General features: G+C 45.8%; 3 protein-coding genes, 1 long non-coding RNA gene and 1 pseudogene across 7 annotated transcripts; 4 read left to right on the forward strand and 1 right to left on the reverse strand.

Moving 5' to 3' along the window:
- Positions 1-3309: 3309 nt before the first annotated feature.
- LOC4339070 (protein trichome birefringence-like 28) lies at positions 3310-6200 on the reverse strand. The gene is made up of 3 exons (NM_001420532.1): positions 5176-6200; positions 4944-5099; positions 3310-4175 (listed from the first exon to the last, which is right to left on the reverse strand). The coding sequence occupies exons 1-3, from the start codon at positions 6144-6146 to the stop codon at positions 3800-3802; spliced, it is 1503 nt and encodes a 500-aa protein (NP_001407461.1). The 5' UTR covers positions 6147-6200; the 3' UTR covers positions 3310-3799.
- A 3552-nt stretch (positions 6201-9752) lies between these two features.
- Positions 9753-10484, forward strand: LOC107280973 (ubiquinol oxidase 1c, mitochondrial-like; annotated as a pseudogene).
- Positions 10485-11353: 869 nt separating this feature from the next.
- LOC107277491 (uncharacterized) lies at positions 11354-18605 on the forward strand. The gene is made up of 6 exons (XM_015782672.3): positions 11354-11973; positions 14927-15031; positions 15117-15170; positions 16290-16637; positions 16748-16813; positions 17632-18605. The coding sequence occupies exons 1-6, from the start codon at positions 11936-11938 to the stop codon at positions 18023-18025; spliced, it is 1005 nt and encodes a 334-aa protein (XP_015638158.1). The 5' UTR covers positions 11354-11935; the 3' UTR covers positions 18026-18605.
- A 556-nt stretch (positions 18606-19161) lies between these two features.
- LOC9268023 (uncharacterized) lies at positions 19162-23549 on the forward strand. Of its 4 annotated transcripts, none has more exons than XR_010741244.1 (5): positions 19162-19592; positions 19701-19831; positions 19929-20044; positions 20339-20419; positions 23363-23549. It is a non-coding gene; the product is annotated as an uncharacterized lncRNA (long non-coding RNA). The 4 variants fall into 4 exon arrangements; XR_010741243.1 differs by having other exon boundaries at positions 23371-23549; XR_010741242.1 differs by lacking the exon at positions 23363-23549 and having other exon boundaries at positions 20339-20644.
- A 560-nt stretch (positions 23550-24109) lies between these two features.
- On the forward strand, positions 24110-26531 carry LOC4339072 (uncharacterized). Its single transcript, XM_015784174.2, has one exon. It carries the CDS (start codon positions 24512-24514, stop codon positions 26198-26200), a length of 1689 nt encoding a protein of 562 aa, XP_015639660.1. The 5' UTR covers positions 24110-24511; the 3' UTR covers positions 26201-26531.
- The last annotated feature ends 1459 nt before the right edge of the window (positions 26532-27990 follow it).

Here is a 27990-nt window from a genome sequence, read left to right on the forward strand (position 1 = left end):
CTACCGAGCTACCACGCAAGCTAGAGGGGACGAGGGTGAGCAGGGAAGGGGAACGGGAGGGAGGCACTACCGAGCCGGGACGGCGCGGTGACAAGCAGCCAACGGCGCGGAAGCGAGTTCCCCGTCGTCGGGCCGGGGAAGGGGAAGAAGAAGGGTGGCCGGAGCCCTCTTCGGCTCCGCGCGCACGCCGGCTTCCCGGCACACGCGACGGCGGAGGAAGGCGAGGACGGCGGCAGCAAGGCGGCGATGGCACTGCAGCGGTGGAGACTGAAGTGGGAGGGATTTGAGAGGAGGGACTCGGCTTTATAGTGGAGGCGAGGTCGGTTCGCGCGGGAGGTCGGTTCAAACCGACCTTAGGGCGGTCAAGGCGGCAGCTAGCGGTCGTGCTCGGAGCTAGCGGCCAAGCGGCGGCAGAGGCGGTCACGGGCGTGACGCCGATCGGGGAAAAAGCAAAAAGGGGAGGGAGAAAGGAGCTCGGCTCCTTGCCGATTTTGGACGAGCTGAGGGAGGAGAGAGCGCGTGGGAGAGAGAGGCGCTGCCTCCGCGTCTTGGACACACGCGCGCTGCGGCGCAGAGGTGGGGGCAGCGGCAGAGTGGGCGCGGGCGGCTGCGCGGCGCAGGCGGGCCAGGGCGGACGGTGACCGAGGGCTATCGGCCACCACGGCGGGAGCGCGCGCGGGAACGAGCGAAGGCGGTGGCGGGTTTTGGGCAGCGACGGCGGGAAGCGGCGTCGGCGCGCGAGAGAGAAAACGAGAGAGAGAGAGGGAGAAACAGCGAGAGCGAGAGAGCTCTTTCTCTCGGCTCGGCTCGGCACGTGCGAGAGGAGGGTGGAGGACGGCAGAGGGAGGAAATGGGCTGGGGAGGGACGGCGGGGAAGGTGGGCCGAGGGGAGGAAAATCGGTCCATCCAAAAACACAGGGAGGTAAAGTAGACTTTTATAGGGAATTTGAGTTGGAGGGATTTGGGACTTGGGTTTAAATTTCAAATTTGAGATTCGATCTCGGGGGTTTAGGGAGGGATCAAGGGAGACTCAAGGAAAGGATTCGAGATGGGAATTTGATATTTTCGGAAATGGGGATAGGTATTTGGCGGGGATTCAAAGGATGCGATTGAATTTCGGAGTTTGATTTTGGAGACTTGAGTCGAAATTGGAATCTTGAGGTGGACGATTTTGATGGCGATGAGAGGGAACAACAAGAGATTGAATTGAGATCCTTGGCACAACTTAGACTCGCATACAAAGAACGAAATTTTCGCATATAGGATTTTGCCGAATTAGTTTTTAACGTCTCACGAGAAGCGGAGCGTTACATGCTCCCAAAGGGAACCATTGAAGCTATAGATAAACGTCGCCATGCGTTCCTGTGGTCTGGGGAGGATTCTTGTCATGGCTCCAAATGTCTGGTAGCATGGGACCTCGTCTGCAAAAGTAAAAGCCTTGGAGGCCTGGGAATTAAAAATCTGCATTCGCAAAACATCTGCCTGCTCACTAAAATGATCTACCGGCTTTTTTCACAAAATTCCCCATGGACAAAATAGATTTGGAGTGAGCATCAAGACTCTGCTCTCGGCTCAGCCAATCTGGGACAACACTGGCACACTCTAATCACTCTTCTGCTGATCCTTCGAGCTCATTCCACTATGAAAATCGGCGATGGCTGTCGAACAAACTTCTGGCTTGATGTCTGGCTGACTGATAAACCTCTCTCGATTGAGTTCCCAGCCCTCTTCTCTCACAACACAACTACTCATCTCACGGTTCGTTCAGCGCTCCACGCTAGGCTTAATTTGCCCCTTGTCCCAAGGCTATCAACAGTGGCTCAGCAACAACTGCATTAGCTACAAGACCTACTTCAAGACTTCCCATTCTCACAAGACCAAGACACAATACAAAGTTCAATCAGCTGCCGCAGTGGCCTGATATCAACCTCAGCCCTCTATTGCAAAACCATGGAAAGTCATCATCTTTGGCCACCCTGGGAATTCATCTGGAAGAGCTCGGCCCCTCCGAGGGTTAAATTTTTTGGTTGGTTAATGACTATGAACAGACTTCCTACTGCTGTCAACCTGCACAAGAAGTCAACTATCCCCTCCCTAACATGTCAGCTATGCAATACCTGCCCGGAAGACACTGACCACATCTTCCTTGCCTACCCCCTGGCTTCTGCTTTCTGGGGCCTGATTCAGGTGCTACCCATGTTAACCTCCCTGAGCGAGATTCACACTATCCACTGGTCTGGAGACCTTCCAGAACGACTAAATAGCACCTTCTTCCTCTTGTGCTGCTGGCGCTTATGGAACCACCGTAACGAAGTTGTTTTCCAGCTCCTTGCACCTTCCATCAACCGTCTTCTCCGCTGCTGCGCCAACGACGCCAAGCTTTAGGCAAACCGTTTTAAGCTGGCTGACCGGGCGGTTCTTTCGTCTTGGCTTGCATCCTTCTCCTCTCCTCTCCACCTAATGTAATCTCTCTTGTTTGTTTTCTCTCTCTCTTTCTTCTTTTCTTTCGCTCTGTTATGCTTCCTCTTTTCTTCTTGTATGGTTTGTACAGTTTTGATGTTTCTTTAATTTTAATTCAGGTGGGGAGTTCCCTCCCCCCCGGCATTAAAAAAAAAGATGCTTTTGCTAGGAATTTCGTACGTTAAGTTTATTGAGTCGGTTTGGAATTCCGCATGTACATGCGCGCCCCATCGTGTACACAAGTGAACAAGCGAGGGACATCGGATTTCTGTGGGCTGGCTAGGCCTCCTGCATGCTTGCTGCCCCCATGGCCCATTCATTTGGTTGCCTGGGATGATCATGCCCCACCGGAGCTGGATGATGGGTCTATAGTCTCCAAATCGAGTAAGAGCAAGTGCTTTTGTGGCTTCACCTCTCATGGTGAACAATTCCATGTAAATAGTTGAGGTGAACTTTAAATACTGATCCCTTTGGGTTTTCAAAATGAATTTCTTCTACTCTTATCTTTCCATTTTTTGAATGTTTTATTCATGGTTTTTGGTACTACCCACTAATGAGCTACCGCATCACAGTATTCATTTACCATATTGTTCAACTCATTTTAGCGTAGTCTCAGGTACCTGCTGTTAAGGCATTAATTAACTATGGTTGACTTCAAGCCATCGTACACATCAATAGATAAACCAAACAAATATACCATAATAAATTCTTCATGTCCCGAGCCATACATGCACTACAGCACAAAAGAATATGCCTCATAACTTAATAAAGACTAAATAGCATGCACTGATGCACGAATAATGTTTAACCAAAAAATCTAATTTAACTAGCAAAATACCAGTGCGTTGTAACTGATCTTGATAGATCGTACCACTGGAAAAAAAACAACGCATTTATCCGTTACAATGCACGGGCATTTTTCTAGTATTGATAAAAGAATAACAAATTTCATGGAGTATTACAGAAGTAATAAGCTGTGTAAATCTGAGTGTTGGAATATCTATTCTGCCCTTCTATCTACACGGTACTCGCTCACACCGTCACACGACATTTATTCGCGTCGCGCCACGGCGCACGCCCCTTCAACCATGTAACTACTACTACTGCAGATGTTCCCCGCTTAACTCGTGCCACACAATCCGGTCAAGAATGTTGCGTCACATGACCATCAATCACCTCGATCGCCACCAACCACCTCCTTTATATCTCGCATATGAGAAAATAATAATCGAGAAGCAACAAAAGCGAAAGGCAAAAACTAAAACTAACCGTGCAGGCAGCTGGCAACCCATCAACGAACGAACAAACAAACAAACAGTATCTGTACACATATGGTCGGTCACGCCACGTGACCGGCCGCCGCCGGCGGCCTGGAGAGGATACGGGCGTAGAGCATGAGGTTCCAGACGTCGGGGACGCCGGGGAGGCACCAGTGGATGCAGTCCGCGTACGTGGCCGGGTCGGCCTGCTGCTCCGGCGTCAGCACGCGGCCCTGACGGATGGTGTGCACCGACGTGTGCCCGTCCTTGCGGAGCTCCGACATCGCCGTCACGTCCACGAACGTGACCGGGACGCGCCCCGCGGCGCGGGACGCGTTCCTCGCCGCGCGGAACATGTCCCAGTCCGTGCCCAGCCACAGCGGGCCGTGCCAGTTCTGCACCGGCGCGTCCTCCTTCGCGCACCGCACCCCGCCCGGGTTGCCCCACGCCTCCGGGCTGATCATTTACACATGTACATGTTTGATCAGTAACAAATTTGGTCGTCACGTAATAGTAAGTTTGTTTACTGAGATTTATACGTAAGTTGGAGTAGTATAGATCATGTTGACCGTTCTAAAAGTCAATGCCTAGGATTCTGTGTGAGCTGGGCATGCTTTCAATTCAAGTACGAAAAATAAAAAAAAAATAGACCTCGAAGTATTCTGACACACAGAAAATCCATCCACCTACCTTGGGGAGTATAAAACTCGTGATATTGTAGTATTGTGATGATGTGCATGTAATTCAATCGTGCAACCATGTGATGGTCCTGTACAGAGCACAGAACTAGTAGTGAACTACACACATGTGGAGCTTTCATCCTAGTTTCCAAAACTAATGTAACATGCTCGGCACGCTAGCGGTTGAAAGCTACCTCATTTGTTGATTTGTCACCCCGGTTGGCGCCAAGTCGCTTATGTGACGCACGTTGTGGACTGGCTAAAGTCCACAGAGAAACTAGAAGAAACAAACATGTCACTCCAGAATACATTCTAAATGGGATGCAATGCCAATGTGGTCATCCCATGGACCATGTAATGCCCGTCTTAAGACATGTTTTCTATATCCTTAAAAAAATTAGGAAAAAATGAATCATGTATGTGACTAATTAATCAACTTAAAATCGAGCGCGTTTCTTTTGTTCCTGGTCAAATTTTGATAGGAATACGAAATTGCACGGGAGAAAATGTACGTATGTGTGTAGCTAGCTAGGATTTTGCTCACCTGATGTGAAGAGGGGAGACGCTCATGAAGAACACGGACGTGCGGGCCGGGTCGACGTTGTCGTTCACCCAGGTCGCCCATGTGTCGAGCACTCTCCTGTACGCCTCGATCCGACCCACCTCGTCGTACTCCTCCCACGTCTTCCCCGTCGGCCTCCTGATCACGGTGAATTGGTCATGGCGGGTTGGTAATCTGGTTGGACAATGGCACGAGAGAGATAGCGGTAGCTTACACGACTTTCATGTTGACCGTGTTCATCCACCAGATGTACGTGTTGAAGACGAGGTAGTCGACGCCGACCCAGTCGCCGGCGTGCGCGGCGATCGCCTCGGGCTTGATGACGCGGTCCCGGATGCTGTGCGCCTTGGGGTCGTCGGAGTTGGACTCGACGAGGAACGGCGCCCAGTAGAACTCCACAGTCGCGTTGTACTCCCAAGCGTGGAGGACGACCCGCTGGCCGTCCCACCACGTCACGTAGCTCTTCCCCGGCGACAGCGCCGGCCGCACCAGGCACACCATGGACTCCCACTGGTTGCGGTTCAGCGAGTCGCCGACGAACATGAGGCGCTTCCCGCGGAGCCGCTCCATGAACAGCCTCGCGTCGAAGGCGAGCGGGAGGTCGCAGTCCCTCGGCTGCCACCGCCACTTCTGGTAGCCGTCGTCGCGCCGCCCGTTCCGCGTGCACGTCACCTGCGCCGTCAGGTACTCGCACTCCTGCTCGCGGTACAGCGGGTACGTCGCGTTGTCGAACACCCACTTGCCCTTGGACAGGTTGCACGTCTCCGGCACGTTCACCTCGGCGCCGGCGGCGACCGACGGCGACGCCATGAACTTCTTCCTCGCCGCCTTGGCCGCCTTCTTGTTCGGCCGCCTCTTCGCGCTGACCTTCGGCCGGTGCCTCTCCGTCACGCTGTGGTGCTTCTCCGGTTTGCCGCCGTGACCAAGCAAGACTGGCTTGTTGACAGATACTAGCTCCTCCTTCCGGGCGAGCCCGGCGCCGCCGGCTGATCCTCCCGTTGTCGGCAACGACGACGACGGCGACCTTGCCGTCGTCAGATAAAGGATCTCGTCGCGGAACATGAGGAGGACGGAGGCGACGAAGAAGACTGCGGCGACATAGACGGGCAGCCGTCTGCTCCTCCGGAGGGACGCCGCCGCGCGCCTCGCGCTCAGCAACGGGTTGCGCCGGCCGGGGAGGCCCATGGCGCCGGCGCGCGTGTCGTCGTTTACGCGTGTGTGGTTTCTGTCCGTGTCTTCGTGAGCTTCGTTGGGGTTTACCGTGTTATTAGCCTTGTTGGGTTAGTTGGGAGGAGGCTATCGTACAACTGGATGCGTAATGACATGGTGATAGTACTGCTCTACTGGAGACTTTGTACAAGGCAAATGCTGAGCGAAACAATACTTTACTTTAGTGTGGAGCTGCATATGCCACATTTTGCTTGGACTACGTGCATAAAAACATTATTCTCAACATTCATATCATCATATGAGCCAGCCAACTAGCTAACTGGACTTGTCTCGAGAATAATTCTAGAGAAACTTCTGATTAGCAGCTCTAAGGCGAATGATACTATTTGGTTTTGGGAATAGTTGAATCGGAATCTTTCGCATAATATATCAGAATCTTGTCCTACCACTTTAAGTATCTGTATATGCAATTATAACTCAGCATGGTCGAACCCATGGGCCAAAGAGGCCAAGACTACGTCAAAAAGCATACTTCTGGGGCACTGGAAACTGGAGAGAGGTATGCAATGTCATTATCAAGTGACCTGGGTGGGAAAGGGACAATATGCTAAAGGGCTGCACAATAATGTGATGCACAAATCGCAATCTGAGCCTACAACGCAAAGACCAGGAAATAAGGAAACACAATTGAAAGACTAGAATCGAAAACCTCTATGACACCTGTTTCTTTTGTTGAAGTTACTAGATAGTATGCCACGTTATACAACGACGCGCAAAGCTTTTGCGAAATTTCAGTACCACTGTCATATTGTAGAATCGCATCATCAAATATAATATCATAGAATATATTTTCTATTAATTGGTTGAAATAAGCATATGGACACAATCAATTTGGTTTCCCAATTGTTCCTTAGCATTTCATTTTGAGTAAAGTGCACGACAAGTTCCTAAAATTGTATAACAGTGTTATATAGTTTATAAGTGCCTAAACTCTCAAAATATATATTTAGATCTAAAACCTGCTAAAATGTGTCATTTTGGTTCCAAATTACCACGGCCCTTCCAAGATCCTACGTGACGCTAACATGTCATGCCACACAAATGCTGATATATCATATTCACCAATCCTACACAGACTAACAAATAGGACCCATTCAAAAATTTTATTTTATTTTCTCCTTTTTACTTTTCATTTCCTTTTTTCTTCTTCATGCTTTGGATGCCGAGGCTCCATTTGTCATTGTAGAGTTAATGATGATACACGTCATTGTTTATGTGGCATGCCACGCCAATGCCACATACGATCTCGAAGGGACCATGGCAGTTTGGGGCCGGAATAATACACTTTGACGAGTTCTATGATCTAAATAAGAGTTTGGAGATTTAGATACATGGCCCTACAAGTTTAGGGATCGACCGTGCACTTTACTCTTACGTTTTTTATCCACATAAATTTTCGATGCTGTCCTTTTGTTCGAAATCATCGTTCTACTTACCCACAGTGGACTCAATTGCCGGTTTCAATTAGAAATAGAATCCTGTATGCTCCAAACTAGGAGTAAACTAAAAGAATTTTTTTAATTAAAAGCACCAAAATTTTTAGTGTAAATATAGTATTTTCTAATACCGAAAGTATCAAGAGATATGAAATTTTATACTAGAATATATATTACTTTCCAGTATCTTCTTAAGGACGGTAAAATCACTCAAATTAAAATGCAGAAGAATAAAGATCAGAATCTTGTAACGCTTTTTCTGCAGGAAAAAGTCCAATTTGACTCACTTAATTGTACGCCGAATCTAATTCATACCCCTTAACCAGAAAACCGGATAGGACGACTCTCCGAACTAACGAAACAGTGCAATTTGACTCTCTCGGCGGTTTTGCTGACATGGCGCTGACGTGGCAGTGTTAACCCGGACTTCGTCCCACGTGGCGCTGATATGGTTTTAGAATTGAAAAAAAAATCAGTGGGACCCATCTGTTATTCATACAAAATATATTGTGGGACCCACTAGCATGTGGGGCCCACATGTCATCCTTCTCCTTCCCTTCTTCCTCCTCCCTCTCTCTCTCCCTTCTCTCTTTTCTCTCCCCCCTCCGGACGCACGCGGGGATCGATGGCAGCGGCAAGCGGGGGCCGGAGTGTCGACGGCGGCGTACATGCGGGGCTAGAGACAGATCGGCGGCGTACGGGAGGCGGGCGCTGGAGTGTCCACCACCCCCTCCAGCTCCACCTCGCCATATCCATGTCGTCATCGTCGTCCGTGTCCCCTTCCCCCCTTCCGCTGCGCTGCCTCTCCCTTCTCCCTTCTCGGACAGCGGCGGCGCTTCGGCAGGCGATGGCGGAGGAAGGGGAGTAGCTCGACGGTGTGGAGGACGCTCCCGAGCTCGGCGGCGGAGGGTGGGCGAGATCTCGGCGGCGCCACCTCTCCCCTTTCCCTTCTCCACCACCGACAATAGCCTCGGAAGGCGGCGACGCTTCGGTTAGCGGCGATGGAGGTAGAGGAGTATCACAACGGCGCGGAGGGCGCACACGAGCTCGGCGGCGTTGCGCTCCACCGACGCCGCCTCCCATGACCGCGCCATCTCCCCCAACGTCTCTACGCTCCTCCGCCTTGACTACTCTGTCGCCTTTGCCGAGGCCAAGCTCCCCGTGCTCGTCTGGTGACGCCGTCGTGGGCGTGGTTCCAGCAACAACGCCGCCTAGATCCCCCGCCTCCTGCTCGCCGCTGCCGCCGCTTTGGTCCTCGCCCGCATGCCGCCGTCGCCACTCCGGCCAAGAGAGGGGGAGAGAAAGAGAGAGGGGAGAGAGGGAGGAGGAAGGAGGGAAGGAGAGGATGACATGTGGACCCCACATGTCAGTTGGTCCCACAGTATTTTTGTGTGTGTAAATGACAGATGGGTCCCACTGATTATTTTTCAATTCTAATGCCATGTCAGCGCCACGTCAGCAAAACCGCTCTCCAAAACCGCTGAGGGAGTCAAATTGCACTGGTTTCATTAGTTCGAGGAGTCGTCCTATCCGATTTTCTGGTTAAGGGGTACGAATTACATTCGGCGTACAATGAAGGAAGTCAAATTGGACTTTTTCCTTTTCTGCACATATGCAATTGCTTAAACCCATGGGCCAAACACTGCACAAAATTAGCCCAACAGGGTGCTTGTTTATTGGAAAAAGTCCACTTGGACTCCCTTAATTGTTCATCGAATCTAATTCATGACTCTTAACTAGAAAACCGGGTAGGATGACTCCCCTAATTAATAAAACCGGTACAAATTGAATCCCTTGGCGGTTTTGAAGAGTGGTTTCGCTGACGTGGCGTCTACATGGCAATGTTGACTTGGTCTGCTATTGACGTGACGCTTAGGTGGCATTATAACTAAAAACATACACGTGGGACCAATTCGTCATTCACATAGAAGAAGAATTTGTGGGGCCCACATGTTAGTCTATCCCTTCCTCATCCTCCCCAATCTCCCCCTTATCTCTCTCTCCCTCCCAATTCAGAAGGCGGGGGGCGGCGCCGGCGGCGACGACCGCCGAGCTTCGCTCTCGAGCCTTGGTCAGGTCTGGGCGGTAGCGGGCGCGACCTCAACGAGGAAGTTGGGCTGCCGCCATGTCGGACTCCCAGACGCGGTCGTCGGGGTAGCGGACGGGGTCGGTGGTGGCGTGGTGGGGGTGCCGAAGTTGATGCGGATGGTGAGGGAGAGGAAGAAGGCGCCCTCAAAGATGAAGGGGTGACCAGTGGTGGCGTTGATGAGGCAGTCGGAGAGGAAGGCCTGGGACTGAGCCAGCGCCACCAGCTTCGAGCACAGTGGCGGCTAGATACGCGCGCTGCTAGAGGAGGCCGAGAACGAGCGGATGCACCTCATGACCTTCATGGAGGTGGCCAAGCCGAGGTGGTACGAGCGCACACTCGTGCTCGCCGTCCAGCGCGTCTTCTTCAACGCCTACTTCCTCGGCTACCTCCTCTCCCCCAAGCTCGCGCACCGCGTCGTCGGCTACCTCGAGAAGGAGGCCATCCACTCCTACACCAAGTACCTCAAGGACAACGAGGCCGGCAAGATCGAGAACGTCCCTGCGTCGCCGATCGCCATCGACTACTGGCGGCTCCCCGCCGGCGCCACGCTCAAGGACGTCGTCGTCGTCGTCCGCGCCAACGAGGCGCACCACCGCGACGTCAACCATTTCGCATCGGTACGTGCGTGCGTGTGGATTCCCAAGCTTGATGTGTGCTTTGTGTAGGTTTGAGATGACTGAATTATTTTTGCTTGTGATGTGCATGCAGGATGTCCATTTCCAGGGGATGGATCTCAAGGATACGCCTGCCCCGCTCGATTATCACTGATGATTAATTTTCAAAAGAAGATTATCACTGATGAAATCTTGCGGCGGCTTGTGTCCTACTCAGCTCTGCAGTTGTTACCAGGAAACACGAGTTGCTGTTGATCTGTTGTATCCTTCCTCGGCCTCCCCGCCAGGCGGACGCGTGACGGGTGCAGCGTCTCGGCGACAAGGTTGCGCCAGAGGATTTGCCAGACGGGCCCTCATCTACAGTGCGTGATGGTGTAGCCGTTCTCGCCGAGAAGCGAGCGCGCCACCTCCAGGCGGTCGGCGAGAGCGGCGCCGCGCTCCACAAGGGCGGGGCGCGCGATGCAGCAGTCGGCCACGAAGGAGGAGGAGGAGGGCGACGAGGCGAAGCGGCGCCACAGACAGCCATCGCATCGCCATCCACCGCTGCCGCCCGCACCACCGCCATCGCCATTGCCGCCGACAGCGGTTGCTCTGCTGTTTTTTTTCAAAGATAGAGGGAGAAGAGGGCCCTGACAAGCTGGCCCTATGATTTTTATATTTTTCCCTAATCAATTGCATGTGGGCCTCATGACTAGGCTGACACATCAGCATAATGGGCCAAGTCAGCATGCCACGTCAGCAAAACTGCCCTCTAAAACCGCTGAGGGATTCAATTTATACTGGTTTTAGTAATTGGGGGAGTCATCTTGTCCGGTTTTGTAGTTAAGAGTCATGAATTAGATTCGGTGAACAATTAAGGGAGTCAAAGTGGACTTTTTCCTTGTTTATTACTAGCATCTGGGCTTTCCATGCCTAAGCGGCCGAGCAGATACCACCATTCCAAAGCAGGAGCATTGTCCAGAGGAGAGGCGGCGGAGTGTGCGGTAAACCATGGCGATGGCGCGGCGGCGGCGTGGAGCCAGAAAAGGCGGCGGCGCGGAGCAGCACGCGGCCAGGAGGCGGGCGCAGATGGCTCGGTTGCGGGCTCGTGGCGTCAGGCGGTCAGCGCATCGGCGGCGAGGGACAAGGCGGCAGTCAGAGGCTCGCAGGCACCGTGGCCCGAGGGCACGCGGCGAGCCAGCGATGTCCCGGTCGAGGAGCGGGGTCATGGCGCCAGGCGACGGCGGCGGCGGCGGTCGGGGCTTCAGAGGTTGGGGTTCGCCGGCGCAGGTACGGACGGCGGCCGGTCGCCGCCCTACCCCAGAGTCGGTGGGTCCGCGCTGGCCCACATGCGTGTTTAGCGGGGACCACATGCTATTGGGTACGCCCTGTGCCGCGCCTTCACTGGAAGGAAGCATCAACTTCAGCACGAATCGCAAGGCAAAATGGACGGTTGGTACCAACCACGCGCCAAGAGAGTGGCAATAGCGGCGTATATATTTCGGAAAAGGAGGTGCTGTCAAGGGGGCCCCACTCGCAAACGGAACCAGGAAGAAGAAGCAAACCATCACCACCACCACCTCCTCCTCCCCTCCTCGTCGATTGCTCATCGTCTTCCTCACCGGGATGGCGGACCAGGAGGATCAGGATGATGGCGGAAAAGGGTAAGCCCTTGCGTTTCGTTTCCTGCTTGTTTCGTTTGCTACTCAATGCCGTGCGAGTTTGTTCCGTGAGGAATATTCTGCTCTTTTCTGAAGGTGATTATGCACGAAAATTCACCACCGCGAGTCATTTGATTGGATTTTCGCTTTGGCTTCTTCTCGAGCTCTTTAGCCTGCAAGCTCTCGTGTGTTGACTAGTTTCTGAAGTTTCGTGTGTTCTTTGTTCTTCGAAGGCTCAGAGCACTTCAGGGTTTAGTGGCTAAACCCCTCCCAGTTTGGAGCCTTGCAGGATCGTGCATCGCCGATCAAAATGCATCTGCTCGGATTTTCACTTTGTGGATTTTATTTGAATTCTGTGAAGTCTGCGATTTCTCATCTGAAAATATTTCCGGAAGCTCTTGTGTTCTCTTCGTCTTGAAAGCACTTTCGGGTTTCCTTGAAGCCTTCTTAATCTCTCTGCTTGTTTCTTTTTCTACTCAATTTCGTGCGAACTTGTTGGTGAAGATCCTGTTCTCCGCGAAAGTGATTAGGCACGAAAATTCACTACCACGACGAGTTTTTGCGACGCCATCTGATTGGATTTTCACTTTGGATATTTTTTTAGCTCTCCAGCCGGCAAGCACTCGTGTATGATTAGTTTCTGAAGTTTTCGTGTTCTTTGTTCTTGAGAGAAGTTTAGGTTTCAGTTAAAACCCTCGTCGTTTGAAGCCTCACAAGATCGTTTATCACCGATTGAATATGGAATATGATTTGCTCTCACCTGGAAAAAAATATTCCCGAAAGTTCTTGTGTTCTTTTCATCTTGAAAGCATTTTCGATCACGGGCACAGCTCCAAGTGCATCCCCAGATTCATTTAAGTGGATCGGAGAAGGCCAGAAGGCCAGAATGGCCATGACTTCTGCTCAATTGACATTGTTGTGCATTACGTTAGAGTTGAATCAAAACCATGAGGTGATATGTGTTTCCGTTAATGCAGCACAGAAACAGTATGCTGCTCTTGTATATAGAACAAGGAGTCATATCCCCTTCTTCGTTATGTTTTGGTTGGTTTAGTCCGTTTGGAATGTTAGTTGCTGCCTGCAAATTGTTCAAATGCACTGATTAAGTCCAACCATATGATATCTATTTCTTCAGTATTTCTGTTTACTTTTCTGATAACTAGCATGGTTGCCTGTACAGATTGCGCGGCTAACATCTTTATATTTTCTCTCATATAATAGCATGTATGTTTTCTCATTATATTATTCAAATATATTAAAATGACAACATAATTTTAAATTTTGCAATAACTTTACAAAACTACAATGTGTAATATTCATATTATATTTTATATACGTGCTAGTTATTAATTATTTTTAATATCAAATTTTAGTTATTTGTAAATTATATATATTCCTATATGGACTCTAGACTCGTCTTTTAATATTTCTTTTTTTTTAAATTCCGAATTTTCTGTAAATTGTATTTCTATATAGACTCTATGCTCTTCTTCCAATATTATTTATTTTTATTTCTGAATTTTTGTTATTTCTAATTGTATTTCTATGTGGACTCTAAACTCATCTTTCAATATTCTTTAATTTTTAATTTCGAATTTCAGTTACTTCTAAATTGTATTCCTATATTTATATTCCTATATTGACCTTAAACTCTTCTTCCCATGTTTTTCTTAATTTCGAATTTTAGTTATTTGTAAATTGTATTTTCATACGGACTCTAAACTCTACTTTTAATTTTATTATGTTTATTCTAAATTTTAGTAAGTTTTAAATTCCTATATGGACTCTATACTCTACTTCTAATATTCCTTATTATTAATTCCGAATTTCAGTTATTTCCTAATTGTATTTCTATATGGACTCTATACTCTACTTCTAATATTCCTTATTTTTAATTCTGAATTTCAGATATTTCCTAATTGTATTTCTATATGGACTCTATACTCTACTTCTAATATTCCTTATTTTTAATTCCGAATTTCAGTTATTTCCTAATTGTATTTCTATATGGACTATTTACTCCTCTTCTAATATTCATTATTTTTAATTCCGAATTTCAGTTATTTCCTAATTGTATTTCTATATGGACTCTATACTTCTCTTCTAATATTTCTTATTTTTAATTCCGAATTTCAGTTATTTCCTAATTGTATTTCTATATGGACTCTATACTTCTCTTCTAATATTCCTTATTTTTAATTCCGAATTTCAGTTATTTCCTAATTGTATTTCTATATGGACTCTTTACTCTACTTCTAATATTGCTTATTTTTAATTCCGAATTTTAGTTATTTCCTAATTGTATTTCTATATGGACTCTAGTCTCCTCTTCTAATATTCTTTATTTTTTAATTCCGAATTTCAGTTATTTCCTAATTGTATTTCTATATGGACTCTAGTCTCCTCTTCTAATATTCTTTATTTTTTAATTCCGAATTTCAGTTATTTCCTAATTGTATTTCTATATGGACTCTAGTCTCCTCTTCTAATATTCTTTATTTTTTAATTCCGAATTTCAGTTATTTCCTAATTGTATTTCTATATGGACTCTAGTCTCCTCTTCTGATATTCCTTATTTTTTAATTCCGAATTTTAGTTATTTCCTAATTGTATTTCTATATGGACTCTAGTCTCCTTTTCTGATATTCCTTATTTTTTAATTCCGAATTTCAGTTATTTCCGAATTGTATTTCTATATGGACTCTGCTTTTTCTTTTTTTCCGATTAATGTGAGAATTTCTAGGCCATGAGAACGAACGTGGAGGCTCTTTTTTCTATTCCTTTAATTATATAATAGATTATTGGTTCTTGGTTGCATTAACCAGACATAAGAAACAAAAGCTCGAAGAAACAACAGATCGCCTGCATATTGAAGAAACATGACTATAGTTTGGTTGTTTCTTCAGTACGACTGTTCGGTTTTCTAATGGTTACTGTTTCTTGGTTCTCATATTAGGGCACCAGCCAGCATTGAGGAACAACAATATATGGATTTTCCTCCCTCTTCTCTACATTCTTATGTTCCAGAACAACCTGAAATAAGTCTGGATGCTGAATCCATGTGAGCACGTTTTTTGTTGTTTCCCTGTACTCTGTAGCTTTGTTTGGTTTCCTGATTAGCATTGGTTTACTGTTTCTTATACTAGGAAAATGCTGACCTCTCTTCCACTCTATGGAGAACCACTATGCACTAATGAGAGGTGAGCATGGCTTGGCTATGCCATGTGTTTTTTTTTAACAAAGTTGTGTTATATGTATTAAATGAGTGATAAGGAAAAAAAACACACCCATCTTAGTTTTGACATTTTTAAAATAGGTACCATCTACTTAAGAATTAGGTGAGAATGCCAATAACCATTGGACCTAGATCATCTTGATGGACAGCAAAAGATTGAGATGGACTTTATTGATCTCTTCTTAGGCCCCGTTCTAAACTCCAACTCTAAACTTCAACTTACTCGTTCCCAAACTGCTAAACGGTGTATTTTTTGCAAAAACTTTTTATATAGAAGTTTCTTTAAAAATTCAAATGAACTCATTTTTCAAGTTTATAATAATTAATTAATCATGTGTTAATTGCTTGCTCCGATTTCCTTGCCGCTGAAAAGCTCAATTTTTATGCTTGCATCGAACGAAGCCTTAAGCATGTCTTGCATATAATGCTATAATGAAATACTGGAGTGATTAAATGTGGGCCAGTGTGAAACATGTGTATGAGGGTGGACCATTAGTCCCTGCACATATCTTGTTCTGCACCATTTGATCCATATATCTCTTGCTTCTCATGCCTTGAATTTTTACTAAACAGTATGTACCATTCTTCCTTGCACATGTCTTGTTCTGCACCACTTTATTGATTTTTGTTTTTGGGTGGGATCTAGCTTTTATCAAATCAAGGCAATACAACTTATCAGCTCAGCTCAAGGCAATACCACTTTATTGAACTGTCTTAGTGCAGTTCAGCTCTTGTGTTGCCCTCTTATCAGTAGCTTTTCATGAAGACTAGGACTACAACTAAGTAGTAAAATAATAGATTGAAATGGATTGTCTAGAACTGGATTTCGTACAATTTGTATATCCAAAGCACACTCCATTTTGGGATGTGCAACAACTAGTTTGGCTACCTCATCGCGTCAAATACTCGAACCCTTTTTTATGTGCAGTATTTGATATACTATCATGAACAAATGAAATGAAACACTTCCAGCTTTCAATCAAAGCCAGGCTCCTTGAGCCTTTATCTAAAAAAAAATGAAACACTTCCAAAATTCTGTGTTATTTCTTCTGTTATAATACACACTGATTACCTTGAACTGCAGTATCATTGCCCACGTTAAGTCTGTTAAGGGAATACTTGAATCACTCCTTCGGAGAAATGACTGGCTCAAGGTTGATGAGTACCTGACAAAGATTGTTTCTGAAAATTATTTGAACTCATACTCTGCCATTTCTGGTGTACCAATGAGTGAAATTAATCAAGCACACCCCGAGCTTGCTTTACTGGCAAGGCGGCAACATGTTTATGATCTGCTTGTGGAAGGGAAGTATGATGAGGCCAGTGACTATTACAATGCGAATGTCGCTATTCTGGAGAAGTGTAGGAGCAAAAGAGTGCGCACTGCATCATCAGATCTCAAAGTTCTTATCAGCAATCGAACTGCAGCAGTGTGAGTATATTCAGATAACTTCTTACGATTTCAGTCTTATCAAACAAACATGACAATTCGCTCAGTTATACCAAAGCATCTGACTATGAATTTCTCTGTTAATGTTTTAGGAATAATGATGTTGATACTGGCATGGCTATCAAGGACTACATCTACCTTTACTATCCCATTTTCAGGTACACATTCCAAAATTTTATTAAATTGTGCAAATGAGTCAACAATTTGTTTAATATTTTCGTCACTTGCTCGATAACTCTGAAATGGTTATAGCATATTATTTCGTACATAACCGCATGCCCAATGTACTTACGTTTATGAATTATAGTTTTTTTTCTAAGACTAATTGTTAAGACCATTTAGTAAATTTTGTACATTGTTGCTTCTCTGGTGATTGAAAGAGATGAACTATTGATATATTGAGAACATCATGGGCTCATGGCCCTTTAGGAGCTAATGCAACCAAATTTGTTGAGTTGATGTGTGATCAATCACACCTTTTTCTTTTCTTTTCTTGAGAGCCACACAAGATAACCTTGTCAAATACTTCAATTTCTGTAGTTCTTTTTTAGTTTACAGTAATGCATTATACGCAGTCTGACATTAAAGATTCGAATGAAATGCATCCACAAAGTAAATTGGCAGAATGCATAGGGAACCAACAGTCCAACTAATTTTAGCAAAACCTTCGGATGATCAGTTTTGAACTATACACATTCTAGGAACACACACAGTATACTAATTGTGCTAGAATTAAGGTGATGGAAGCACTGCATTTTACCGCCAATGTGGTGGCAGTGCTGTCAATGGCATGATCTTTTTTGCAATGAAGGTATTCGATTTTTTTTAATGAATGTATGAGTAACCTGTAAGGATCTTTCTTCATATAACATAGCGACTGCATGCATTTTGTCCCCTAAAGTACCCCATTCTCTATTGAAGAAGCATGTGTCTCCCTTATTATACATTCTGCGTTCTTAACTGAATTGATATGTAGGCCTGATATTCGGAAGAGAAACTTTGGGAGAAAACCCCACGAACTGTGGGAGTTTGCTTGGCGCAAGAGTACAGTTTCAGGCTTCAGATGTTTTGCATGCCATAAGGTCTTTAAGCATAAGAAACTCACCATGATTGAGTCACACTTGAAGGGGGATAGAACAGATGATATCACTGCTTGTCCAGCTGTAACGGAGAATGTCCTCTCCCGCCTCCAGCTCGCCCTGGATACTGGAGCAGCAGGCAGGCTCTCCCGTAAGATAGAAAGAGGAAGGATGAGCCGCGACACTCAAAGTACTGGAGATGAGCATCCCTCTCCAGATGGAGAAGAAGATGGTAGAGGAGACGGATGCACAGACTCTGCTGGCCCTTCAAATGCTGTACCAGCCTGCTAGATTTCCCTTCTGCTAACAGTGAAAAGAAGTCAGTAGCAACACATCATATCATGCTGTATATATGCTTAGAAAAAAGAACAGTTAAATCGTGCTGCCAGCAACAAGTTACAGCTAGAAAGTAGCACACAGCTTACCTTTAGAGACATGGTATAGAGAGAGACCTTGCCTTTGGCCTGCCGGAAGTAACAGCAATGTTGATTGTTTGAGACTGAGTTGAGATGTGGTATAGTGAATGGTGGTACGAAATTGCACGCTGTCCTGCTTGCTCGAAGAACGTTGCCTGCATCAGGGTTATATATAGTATATGATGCCTCTCATTGTTGATGCTTCTCTTCCTCGTTTTTGTTCAGGGTCATCACTTGCTGTCTTGTCTGATATAGAGTGCGGCAAAGAGTGCATGAGTAGGGTAGGGAAGCATCTAAACTAATGATAGCACTGGATATGATATTCTTTTGGTGAATTGGACTGATATTATTTTCTTTTTGGACTTACATGAATTTTGGAATTTGCATCAACCTTGGGTGATATGGTGTAGAGAAGTACAATACATGTATGCAAGCTTACATGTTGGGAAACCCATCACATGACATCGATGTGTTTATTTTGAATGTTATATGAATGCCACCTTTTTCTTGTCATTGGAAAGGTTAGGAGCTAGGACCATCTTATCGCCCTTGATGAATAGTGAAGTGAGTTTATTCAACTGTATTCTTGGTTTGCTGATTTTCTTTACTTGAATAGTGTTTATCTTTTATGAAAATACATTGTTCTTGTTGGAGTAGAAATATTTTTATTTGGTAATGCAGCTGTTCAGAGCTAGAAAAGATATTAGATAATTATCGTTAAACTGTTATCCCTTCTTCCTATAAAGTTATCACCCACTAAGTGCAATTAATCTCCTAAAGCTCAAACCACAGTGTTCCACGTCATCATCAATTGACAGCCGTTGGATCACTTGATTACATTGCATCTCAATCGTTGAATGAAAAGCTGCTGAGTTCACAGGACGTGTGAGTCAGCAAAGAAGGCCCATGTTAGCATAGCAAAGGAGGCCCACGTCAGTGCATTGCAGCCCGCAACCCAATCAGTGGTCTAGGGTTCGGTATCTCATCCTCCCGAGCCCTGAGTTCTGAATCGGAGCGGCGGCGGCGTAGTGCAACGCGGTCGCGCGTTCCCCTACGCGCACGCGAGAGGCGAGCCCGTCTCAGCCGCGTATCTCCTCTTCCTCCTCCCTCCCCGACGATGTGTGTCTCCGTCGAGCCACCTTCCTCAACCTCCGCGCCACGCACGCAACTAGCCCACCAGCCGCGTCGTTTCCCCACCCTCCTCGCTCCGCCCCACCTCCTAGGCTGCTCGCCTCCTCGGCGTATCACAAAAAACTGAAACCGCCGGCACCCACCAACAAGCGGTCTTGATGGCTGACATTAAAAACCGAGCAGATTTCATGGATGTCGAGCTCTTCACCATGAAACGTCGTTCGATTTGTTTTCTTAGTCCTCCCCTGAAATCTTCAACCTCAGACTTCACCTTGAACACACCCAAGGGGGTGTATATTAACCTCCCGAAGGTATGCTTCTTCCTCTTCTTGAGCCATATATTTTTCATCCAATAAATTGGCTTCTGCTTTCGGTCATGCTAGATTGATTTGTTTCTGTTATCCCTCATATTCTTCAAGAATTAAGAAAGGAGGGATTGGTTTTGTTTCGGCTCTACTTCAAGTTTCTACCGTCAGCGTTAAACAGGATTGAAATTTATTTAGTATATACACTTCACTAAAGGAGACAATTCATGGTATGAGGATCACTGGTATGTATACTAATTTTACATCACGCTGCATACCTGCACCGATAGTTCATTTTAATTCTGAATTCCGGATGCAAATTGCTTACTATCGTTGTAACAGCTGCTGGAGCAATCTATATATACATTGGGTAATCATAATTGCCTCATATTCATTCTTGGTCACATGATTTCTATATATTATTATATGCCCATCCTGCGACACATGCTGTGCAAGAGGTACAAGTAATTCCTTCCATAACAACAGTCTAGCTATTTTTATACACATTGATCCCTAATTTTTTATATGTCTATCCAGATTCTTATTTGGTATATGATGATCCTACTTTACACCCATATAACTTAATTTTTCATTTCTTTTCTGGCTAGAGTATAAAGAATGCTCTTTGTAATAGCAAAATTGAATAGTTTGTCAAATATTGGGTTTTTCATCAAGGCCATCCGACTATTTATCTTCAGTTTTATGGATCTTTCAATCCAAAATACTACAAGTTGTTTTTTTTCTGTTGACAGAAATTTTCAGCACTAAGACATATTGGTATCCTAAGAAACAGATAAAATTAAGATGGATCTTCAACAAGAACCATCCAGCAGGTTATCACTGCTCACCAATTAAGAAATGTTATTACATTCTTTTCTCTATTACTCTATTCCTGGTGCCTTGCATTCCATGCACCATCATTTTCTTTTCTTGAGGGTAATTTTTACCCGGCCTCTATATCCAACCGGTGAACCGAATATATGCAGACTTTTAAATTGGGAGCTTAATCCCTCAAATAATACAATCTGAAATTCACTCCTATAAAAATTTGAAGTCGAGACCTTAGGTGTTACTCGGGTCACTGCATGTCTATACTTTGCCATTTATTGCGCTTTCCTTCAGGAATCCCCAAACTTTCAAACAAGATATGCTGCTCATTTTTCATTTGTGCGTTCTTCACAAGTGAACGTGGATGCAGTTGCTCAAGCGAATTCTTCTACAAGCCCAACAATTTCGTTAATTGCCAAGCAAATCTACAAGTGGAGACCTCAACAAACTGAGCTTTTAACATTTCTTACATAAAAAATGGATTACCTCAAATGCAGGTCATTCTAACTGAAGAGAAGGTCAATAACAATAATCATAATTAGTGTCTCTTGCGTTGCTATTACTATCTGAGAAATTTCTATCTTAACCTTGACGGATGTTGCTACTTCAGTTCATAGATTTAATCCTACAGAAATAGTTGTTTGTTCGAAAAAAATTACCATTTCCAATGGCTACTATTACATTATCTCTTACACCTTCACGTGTAGCTCTCCATTTCTACCTACAAAATCCCGCAGCAACGCGCGGGGTATTATCTAATTAGTATTCAAGTTTGTCCCAATGTCACGTCATGTTCCATAAACAAATTAATCTTTGTTTGCTGACTCCTTCACTTAATCTTCCCTTGTGTACTGTAAACTAGCTGGGCGGCCCGCCCAATTACGCGGCTAGCACCCAAACAAAATCATATATATTTTTTAAGTATGATTTTACTTAAAATTTATTAAATAGCTATCTCATTGTCTTCAGACTTTGAAAGACCAAACATCATCATCTTCGTGTTTCTAATTATATAGTTTTTAAAAGTCACACCAGTTGCTACCCCGTATGTCATCTCCTTCTTTATTTGCTTGCTCGATCTACCACTATTTCTATTCATTCTCTTTGGAATCTTTAAAAATTGGATTTTATAGTTTTTAGAATTTATTGTCACGTTGGGTTTCGTTTTTATAATTTCTAGATGTCCCGTCAAACGTTGCCATTATACTTCTCTACGGCCCGTCCATTGTCTCTTCTCTTTATTATTATTGAGATTTTAAAAATCGAACATAAATATCATTTGGGTTCATTTTTACTTTTTAGAAGTCCCGCCAAACCGTCAGCGGCTTTGCCATTGTACTCCTCTATAGCTCGCCCGCTGCCTCCCTTCTTTATTGTTATTGAGATTTTTAAAATCAAACATGATTATCATTGATTTTTTTTACTTTTTAGAAGTTCCGAACCTCTAAAATTTGGACCTTATAGTTTTTAGAGTTTATTGTCTTGTTGGGTTTCATTTTTTATAATTTTTTAGAAGTCTCGTCAAACGATGCCACTATGCTCCTCTACAGCCCGTCCGCCGCCTACTCTTTATTGTCATTGTGATTCTAAAAATCTAACATAACTATCGCTGGAGTTCATTTTTTATTTTCTAGAAGTCTCGTCAACCGTCTGCGGCTCAGCAACTATACTCCTATACACCCCGTCCGCTGCTTCTCCTTTTTATTGTCATTGAGATTTTAAAAATCGAATATGATTATCAATGGGGTTTATTTTTTTTACTTTCTAGAAGTCCCGGCATCCGCCTTGCTCATTTGCTTCACGGCCTGCCTGTCGTCCCTCTTTTTAATCGCATTATTTTTCTATTTGGTGTTTTATTAACATTTTTTATATGTCGTATCAACCGCCACCACTCTACTCATTTATAGGCATGTTACTTAATTTATCTCGTCATGTGTTTTAGATGGTATTTTCATTCAATAGTCTTTATTTTTTATTACAAAATTTAGTTATTTATAAATTATATTCCTAACTAAAATCTTATTTTTCTTTTTCTAATTTCAGAATTTTTTTTTCAAATTTTAGTTAATACCGTATTGTGTTCTTTTAATATTTCTATTTTTTATTTTTAATTTTAGTTGTTTCAAAATTGTATTCCTACTTGAACTCTCTTTTAATTTTTCTAATTTTGGATATTATTTTTGTTATTCTGAATTTTAATTAATCTCGTATTGGGTTCTTATATGGATTCTTCTTTCAATATTGCTTATTTTTAATTCCGAATTTCAGCTAATTTTAAATTGTATTCCTAACTCTTCTTTTGTTCTTTTGCTAATTTTGGATTTTTTTTATTTTGAATTTTGAATTTTAATTAATCTTGTATTGGGTTTTTATATGGACTCTTCTTTTAATATTCCTAATTTTTGATTCCGAATTTAAGCTATTTTTAAATTGTATTTCTACTTGGACTCTCCTTTTCTTTTCTAATTTTTTATTTTATTTTATGTTTATTTTGAATTTTGATTAATCTCGTATTGGGTTCTTATATGGAAACTTCTTTCAATATTGCTTATTTTTAATTCCGAATTTAAGCTATTTTTAAATTGTATTTCTACTTGGACTCTCTTTTTCTTTTTTTTTTCTTTTTCTCCGATTAATGTAGGAATTTCTAGCCCCACAGCGAATGTGGTGCCTCCTTTTAAAGCTGTTTTAATAATATAATAGATAGAAATGGGACATGCAACATTTTGAATCCCTGCACGGTCTTTTAATGCTAAAAAGGCATAAACTATGCTATTTTCGTGTTGCCAAACATTGTCCAGGCATTCCTTGTGGCTGTGGTGCCAACTGTTAAAAGTTTTTAGATATCTTCATCAGCATCTAATGCAGGATGCTTAGTTCTAACTACATTGTTCTGAGAGAAGCAACTACTATTTATATTCTTAAGCAACATCTTTGACATGTTAAAGCTGTCAAGGTCCATTATATGCTGATGGTGTCAACTGTGCTTCTGATCCAAGAGAAGATTCGGGAAGGCTAGCTACAAACCGCTGTGGAATCAAATGAATTGAGTTCTGTTCTGTCAACACTGCTTATTAATTACTGGAAAAACAGTGCAAAACCACCTTGAAATCATAAGGCGTGATCTTATGGCAATCTGAAGTCATTGTCGTATTTTTCTAAGATAATAAAAGCTTTATTAAACTATATTAAAACTACATTGAGATGATACAATTACCGTATACATGCAAACACGATTGATTATTCAACAAATTGAGCCTAATACCTCCTCCTATACGCTATAATTGGCATGTGTCACGTATCCAGTTTGGTATGGCAGTTGAGAGCTGTGGAAGGAGTGATCGGCATGTTCACCAGCTCTGATTGGTAGTACGATTTTACGACACGTTGATCAGCCAGCGACGCCGAGAAAACCGGTTGATCGAAAGAGATAGCAGCGGAGACATCGCCGATGGGCCGTGAGTTGGGCCGTGAGATCAGATGGTAGCGCGGCCCACAACGATTCTACCGAGAGCGAGCTGTAATAATAACTTCTACCCGTAGAGTAGGCAGGCAGCCACCGGGTAAATTTTGTAGAGTCGTCAGTCGTCGCCTCATCGGGACAGCCTTTTTACCGTTTCCGGCGTGCGCGCTGACGTGGCGCGCTGTCTTCCCGCACCGCAGCGACAAAACCTCGCCGCGTGCTTCCCGTTTCCATTCTCTCTCTCTCTCTCTCTCCCCGACCGCTTCCCGAATTTTTCTGCCTATTCTTTCTTTGTTTCTTCTTCCCCCTTTCGCCTTCCCCCTCTTTCCTGATTCCCCACCTCCTCCCTCGCCGCCGCCGCCGCCGCTGACTCCCACCGCGACCGCCTCCCCCGCCGGCGCGGTTTCGGAGGAGGCCCGGCGCCTGCAGGAGGAGGAGGGAGGGAGGGAAGGAGGGCCTGGCCCGCCTCCGCCGCCGCTGCCTCGTGCGGTTCCCGACGCCGGCCGTACTGCGCAGCGCTCGCCCACGCCGCGCGCGCCGCGGTGGGGCATGGTGGTGAGGTGGGAGGGAGGGAGCTGGGGGTGTTGAGGCGGAGGGGGAGGAGGAGGAGGAGGAGGTGTGGTTAGTGCGACGGATGGCCGCGGACGATGCCGCGCGGAGCAGCAGAAGGATGGATCTGAACCTCTACCTCGGCCTCCCCCGCGCCCCGCGCCTGCGCCGCCCCGATCTCGGCTCCGACCTCGCGCTCGGCACCCCGATGCTCTCCTCCTCGCCTTCCTCCTCGGCGGCCTCGGCCGACGCGCCGCCGCTGGAGACGGAGCCGCTCCACCCGCCGTACTCACCGCCCCCCGCCGAGCTTGTGCGCCCCCCGACACCTCTGCCCGAGCCGTACGACCCGTCGGCTCCCGAGGCGCACCCGCCCTACGTGCCGCCTCCCGTGCCGCCCCCGGAGGCGATACCTGAGCTCGCTGACGACCTTGAGTTCGGCTTCTCCCACCCGCCGCTTCTGCTGCGGCCCAGCGAGCTGCTTGGGTGGGTAGACCGGCCATCGTCGTCGACGGCCTCCTCTTCCTTCCGCCCGGAGCGTGTCGACCGCTACCGTCCCCCCGTGATCTGCCTGAATAGCCGCCAGAGTCGCTGCCTCCGTCCAAGACGGTTCAGGTCGGACCTTCCGCCTCTCGGCTCGGAGGCCCCTGCCCTGGAGAACGACGCTGCAGCACAACCGCCACCGCAAGAGCCTATGCAAGATACGGTTGAAGAGAACAAGGTGGTCGCCGATGGCGCTATCGTGGGTGCCTCAGAGGAGGAGCCAGCCGAACGTGGCAAGAGCGTTGCGATGTTTGAGTGCAACATCTGCTTCGAGATGGCTTCCGAGCCTGTGGTAACTTCGTGTGGACATCTCTTCTGCTGGCCTTGTTTGTACCAATGGCTGCATGTCCACTCAACTCACAAGGAGTGCCCTGTCTGCAAAGGCGAGGTCACTGAAGGGAACATCACTCCAATTTACGGGAGAGGGAATTCGACTTCGGACGCGGAAAAGAAGGTTGCGGAGGAGGGAAATGTATCAGGCCCTACAATCCCACCAAGGCCACATGGCAATCGGCTCGAGAGCTTCCGGCAGAAATTCCACCATTTGCGCCCGATTTCTAGAAGGCTTGGCGAGGCACATGGGATATTGTCTTCTTGGAGGCGCATACTTGATCAGCAGATTATGAATAGTGTGAGTAGGTTTGAGGGGCCTCCTGAATCAACTGTCCAGGAAATGATTGATCATGCTCATCATGCTAGCCGTTTAGGTCGAATTACTACTAGAATGAGGGCAAGGAGGTTGCAGAGGGAAGCCGAAAACTCTACATTTGTTGCTTCTTCTGCTGCGGAGAGTGGGCTGCCAGCAAACAGCACATCGGATCTGCCTAGGCGTAGCTCAAGTCCATTTTCCTCGGAAAGAATTGATTTATTGCAACACTTTGTTGACCTTGCAAGCACGGAAAGATTGGCAAGCGCTGTGAGTGACCTTAGAAGAATGGTTAGGCCGAGCCCTTATGGAGCATCAACTTCATCAAATCCACCAAATCCACCAAATACCGAGCTGCTGCCAGTTGATGGGAATCATGTTGCCGTTGCACTAGCTGCAGATCAAGCTTCCAATTCAAGCACCATGGCTGTAATTCAGGAGGATGCTGCTTTTACTGAAAGCACAGGGGAACCAAGTAATGCAGGGTCTTCGAGATCCCTGAGGAGGAGAGGAAGAAATGATGCCTTAGGTTCTTTGGATGTGGATGGTGTGGGACTACACCGGAACAAGAGAAGGCGGCTGAACTGAGGCTCTCGGGCTGCAACTGCTCGTCTAATTTTCTTGGTTTGCTGTTCTCAGTTAGCCCTTTTCTCTCTTCGGGGACGTATCTTCTGGTTGTGATATAAAATTCTCTCTTCTACTTGTTTATTAGGTGCTGCTGAGTTCATTGCAAATGTATTCCTTCGGAGTCCCGACCTGTTTAATTTATATGCTTTTCCACGAGGCATGTATACTAAGGAAAGTGAGGGATTGTCATCAGGTGAATTTACTGGATTGTAAATTGCCTATGCAAATGTATTAGATGGAAATGATCTTGAGGTCAAATAATACATTGACACCTGAATCTCATTTGTTGATAGCTTCTGATCTTATTGAACACATAAAACTGAGCTAATACAAAGTTAAATTGATCCAATGAATGTTGAGTTCATGATATAACACTATTTCCACTCTTTGATGTTTCACATTTGTTATGTTCCATTGTTGCCTTAAATGGTTACGCACGGTCGATCAGTCTTTACAACTCTGAATTAGCAAGAATTGGGTACGTTTGCAGAATTACAGATGATATAACATCGGTCATTGACATTTTCTTCAAGTAGTTGAGACTGAAAAACTACTGCTGGACAAAACCAGTAACTTGCTATTCTTGGGCACATAATATTCAAGGCTGATACCCTGGTGAAGTTGATCGTTCTGCTCTGTTAAATAGTCGGCGAGGTACCCATGAAAGGGAGCAAAATGTCTGTCATTGGGTGAGTCCAAGTCATACAATGAACCTTCTTTCAAAGGTTAGTCTTTTGGGACTTTGATAGATCCTGTGTGGCTTGTGCTCACTTTCCGTATATCTGATCAGGAGTATGATGTTTGAGTCGCATCCGGCTCCCTCATTCTTCTCCCCTGAAGTCTAGTGATCTAGTCATGGGACATGTATCAACTCCTATTTCAGTCCATTTCTGTGCAGAAATCATAGTATGATCGCGAGAAGCGTGACATGAAATGGCCACCAACCGTCCCACCTGTTGCCCAGACAGATCGTCCGCGATCTGTCACCCGTCGCCTTTCTGTTGCGAGCTGCATGCTTTTGCCTTCACCTGTTGCTTCGACAAGAGATCATGGGGGGCGCCGCGCCACCGGCCGGAGGCCGTCAGGCAGGCAGCGCCACCAAACTTTACTGACGGTCTTGCCGGTGCCGAACTACCCACAATATTGCTCTGTGCCGTCTCAGCTGTAAAAGGCTGTTGACTGCGGTTAGAGTACTAGCGTGTCGTATGTTCCTGGCAGGAAAGCTTTGGTTTCCTCTGCTGAATTGTTGTACTCTGAAGTGATGGCCTCTGGGTGTAGCACCGGTCTTGTGTCTGTTTTCGTTGGGGTTCGGCTGGCGGAGATGGCTTTGGATTTTGCTGGGTAATCAGAATTTTCTTGGCAAGTTCGAGTAGAACTTTGCAGCATAACGTCGATATCCATAATCCATCCACTCGTCCAGCCTTGGTAGAACGCCTACACGGTGTCCCTGTTACTCGTAAGCGCGTGACCGCTCATAGCAGTCTCCGGGTGCAACCAATGGCTGTTTGCCACCGTCCAGAAACTCCGGCAGCGTCGAGCCGCCCTCAACTCCGCTGCGTCCAGAAACTAGTGTACCACTCCAGTAGTTTATGGCATGTGGAAAATGTGTAGTTAGAAAGATTTCGACTAGTGTACAAGCAAGCATCATACCAGACATTTCATCAGAATCGAAACGGTTCCCTATGAATGATGAAGACAATCCCTGGTATAATTACCATGCAGGACTGGCAAACATACCAACATATGAGTGC

The sequence above is a fragment of the Oryza sativa genome, chromosome 5 (assembly GCF_034140825.1).
Source record: "Oryza sativa Japonica Group chromosome 5, ASM3414082v1".
Classification (NCBI taxonomy): Eukaryota; Viridiplantae; Streptophyta; class Magnoliopsida; order Poales; family Poaceae; genus Oryza; species Oryza sativa.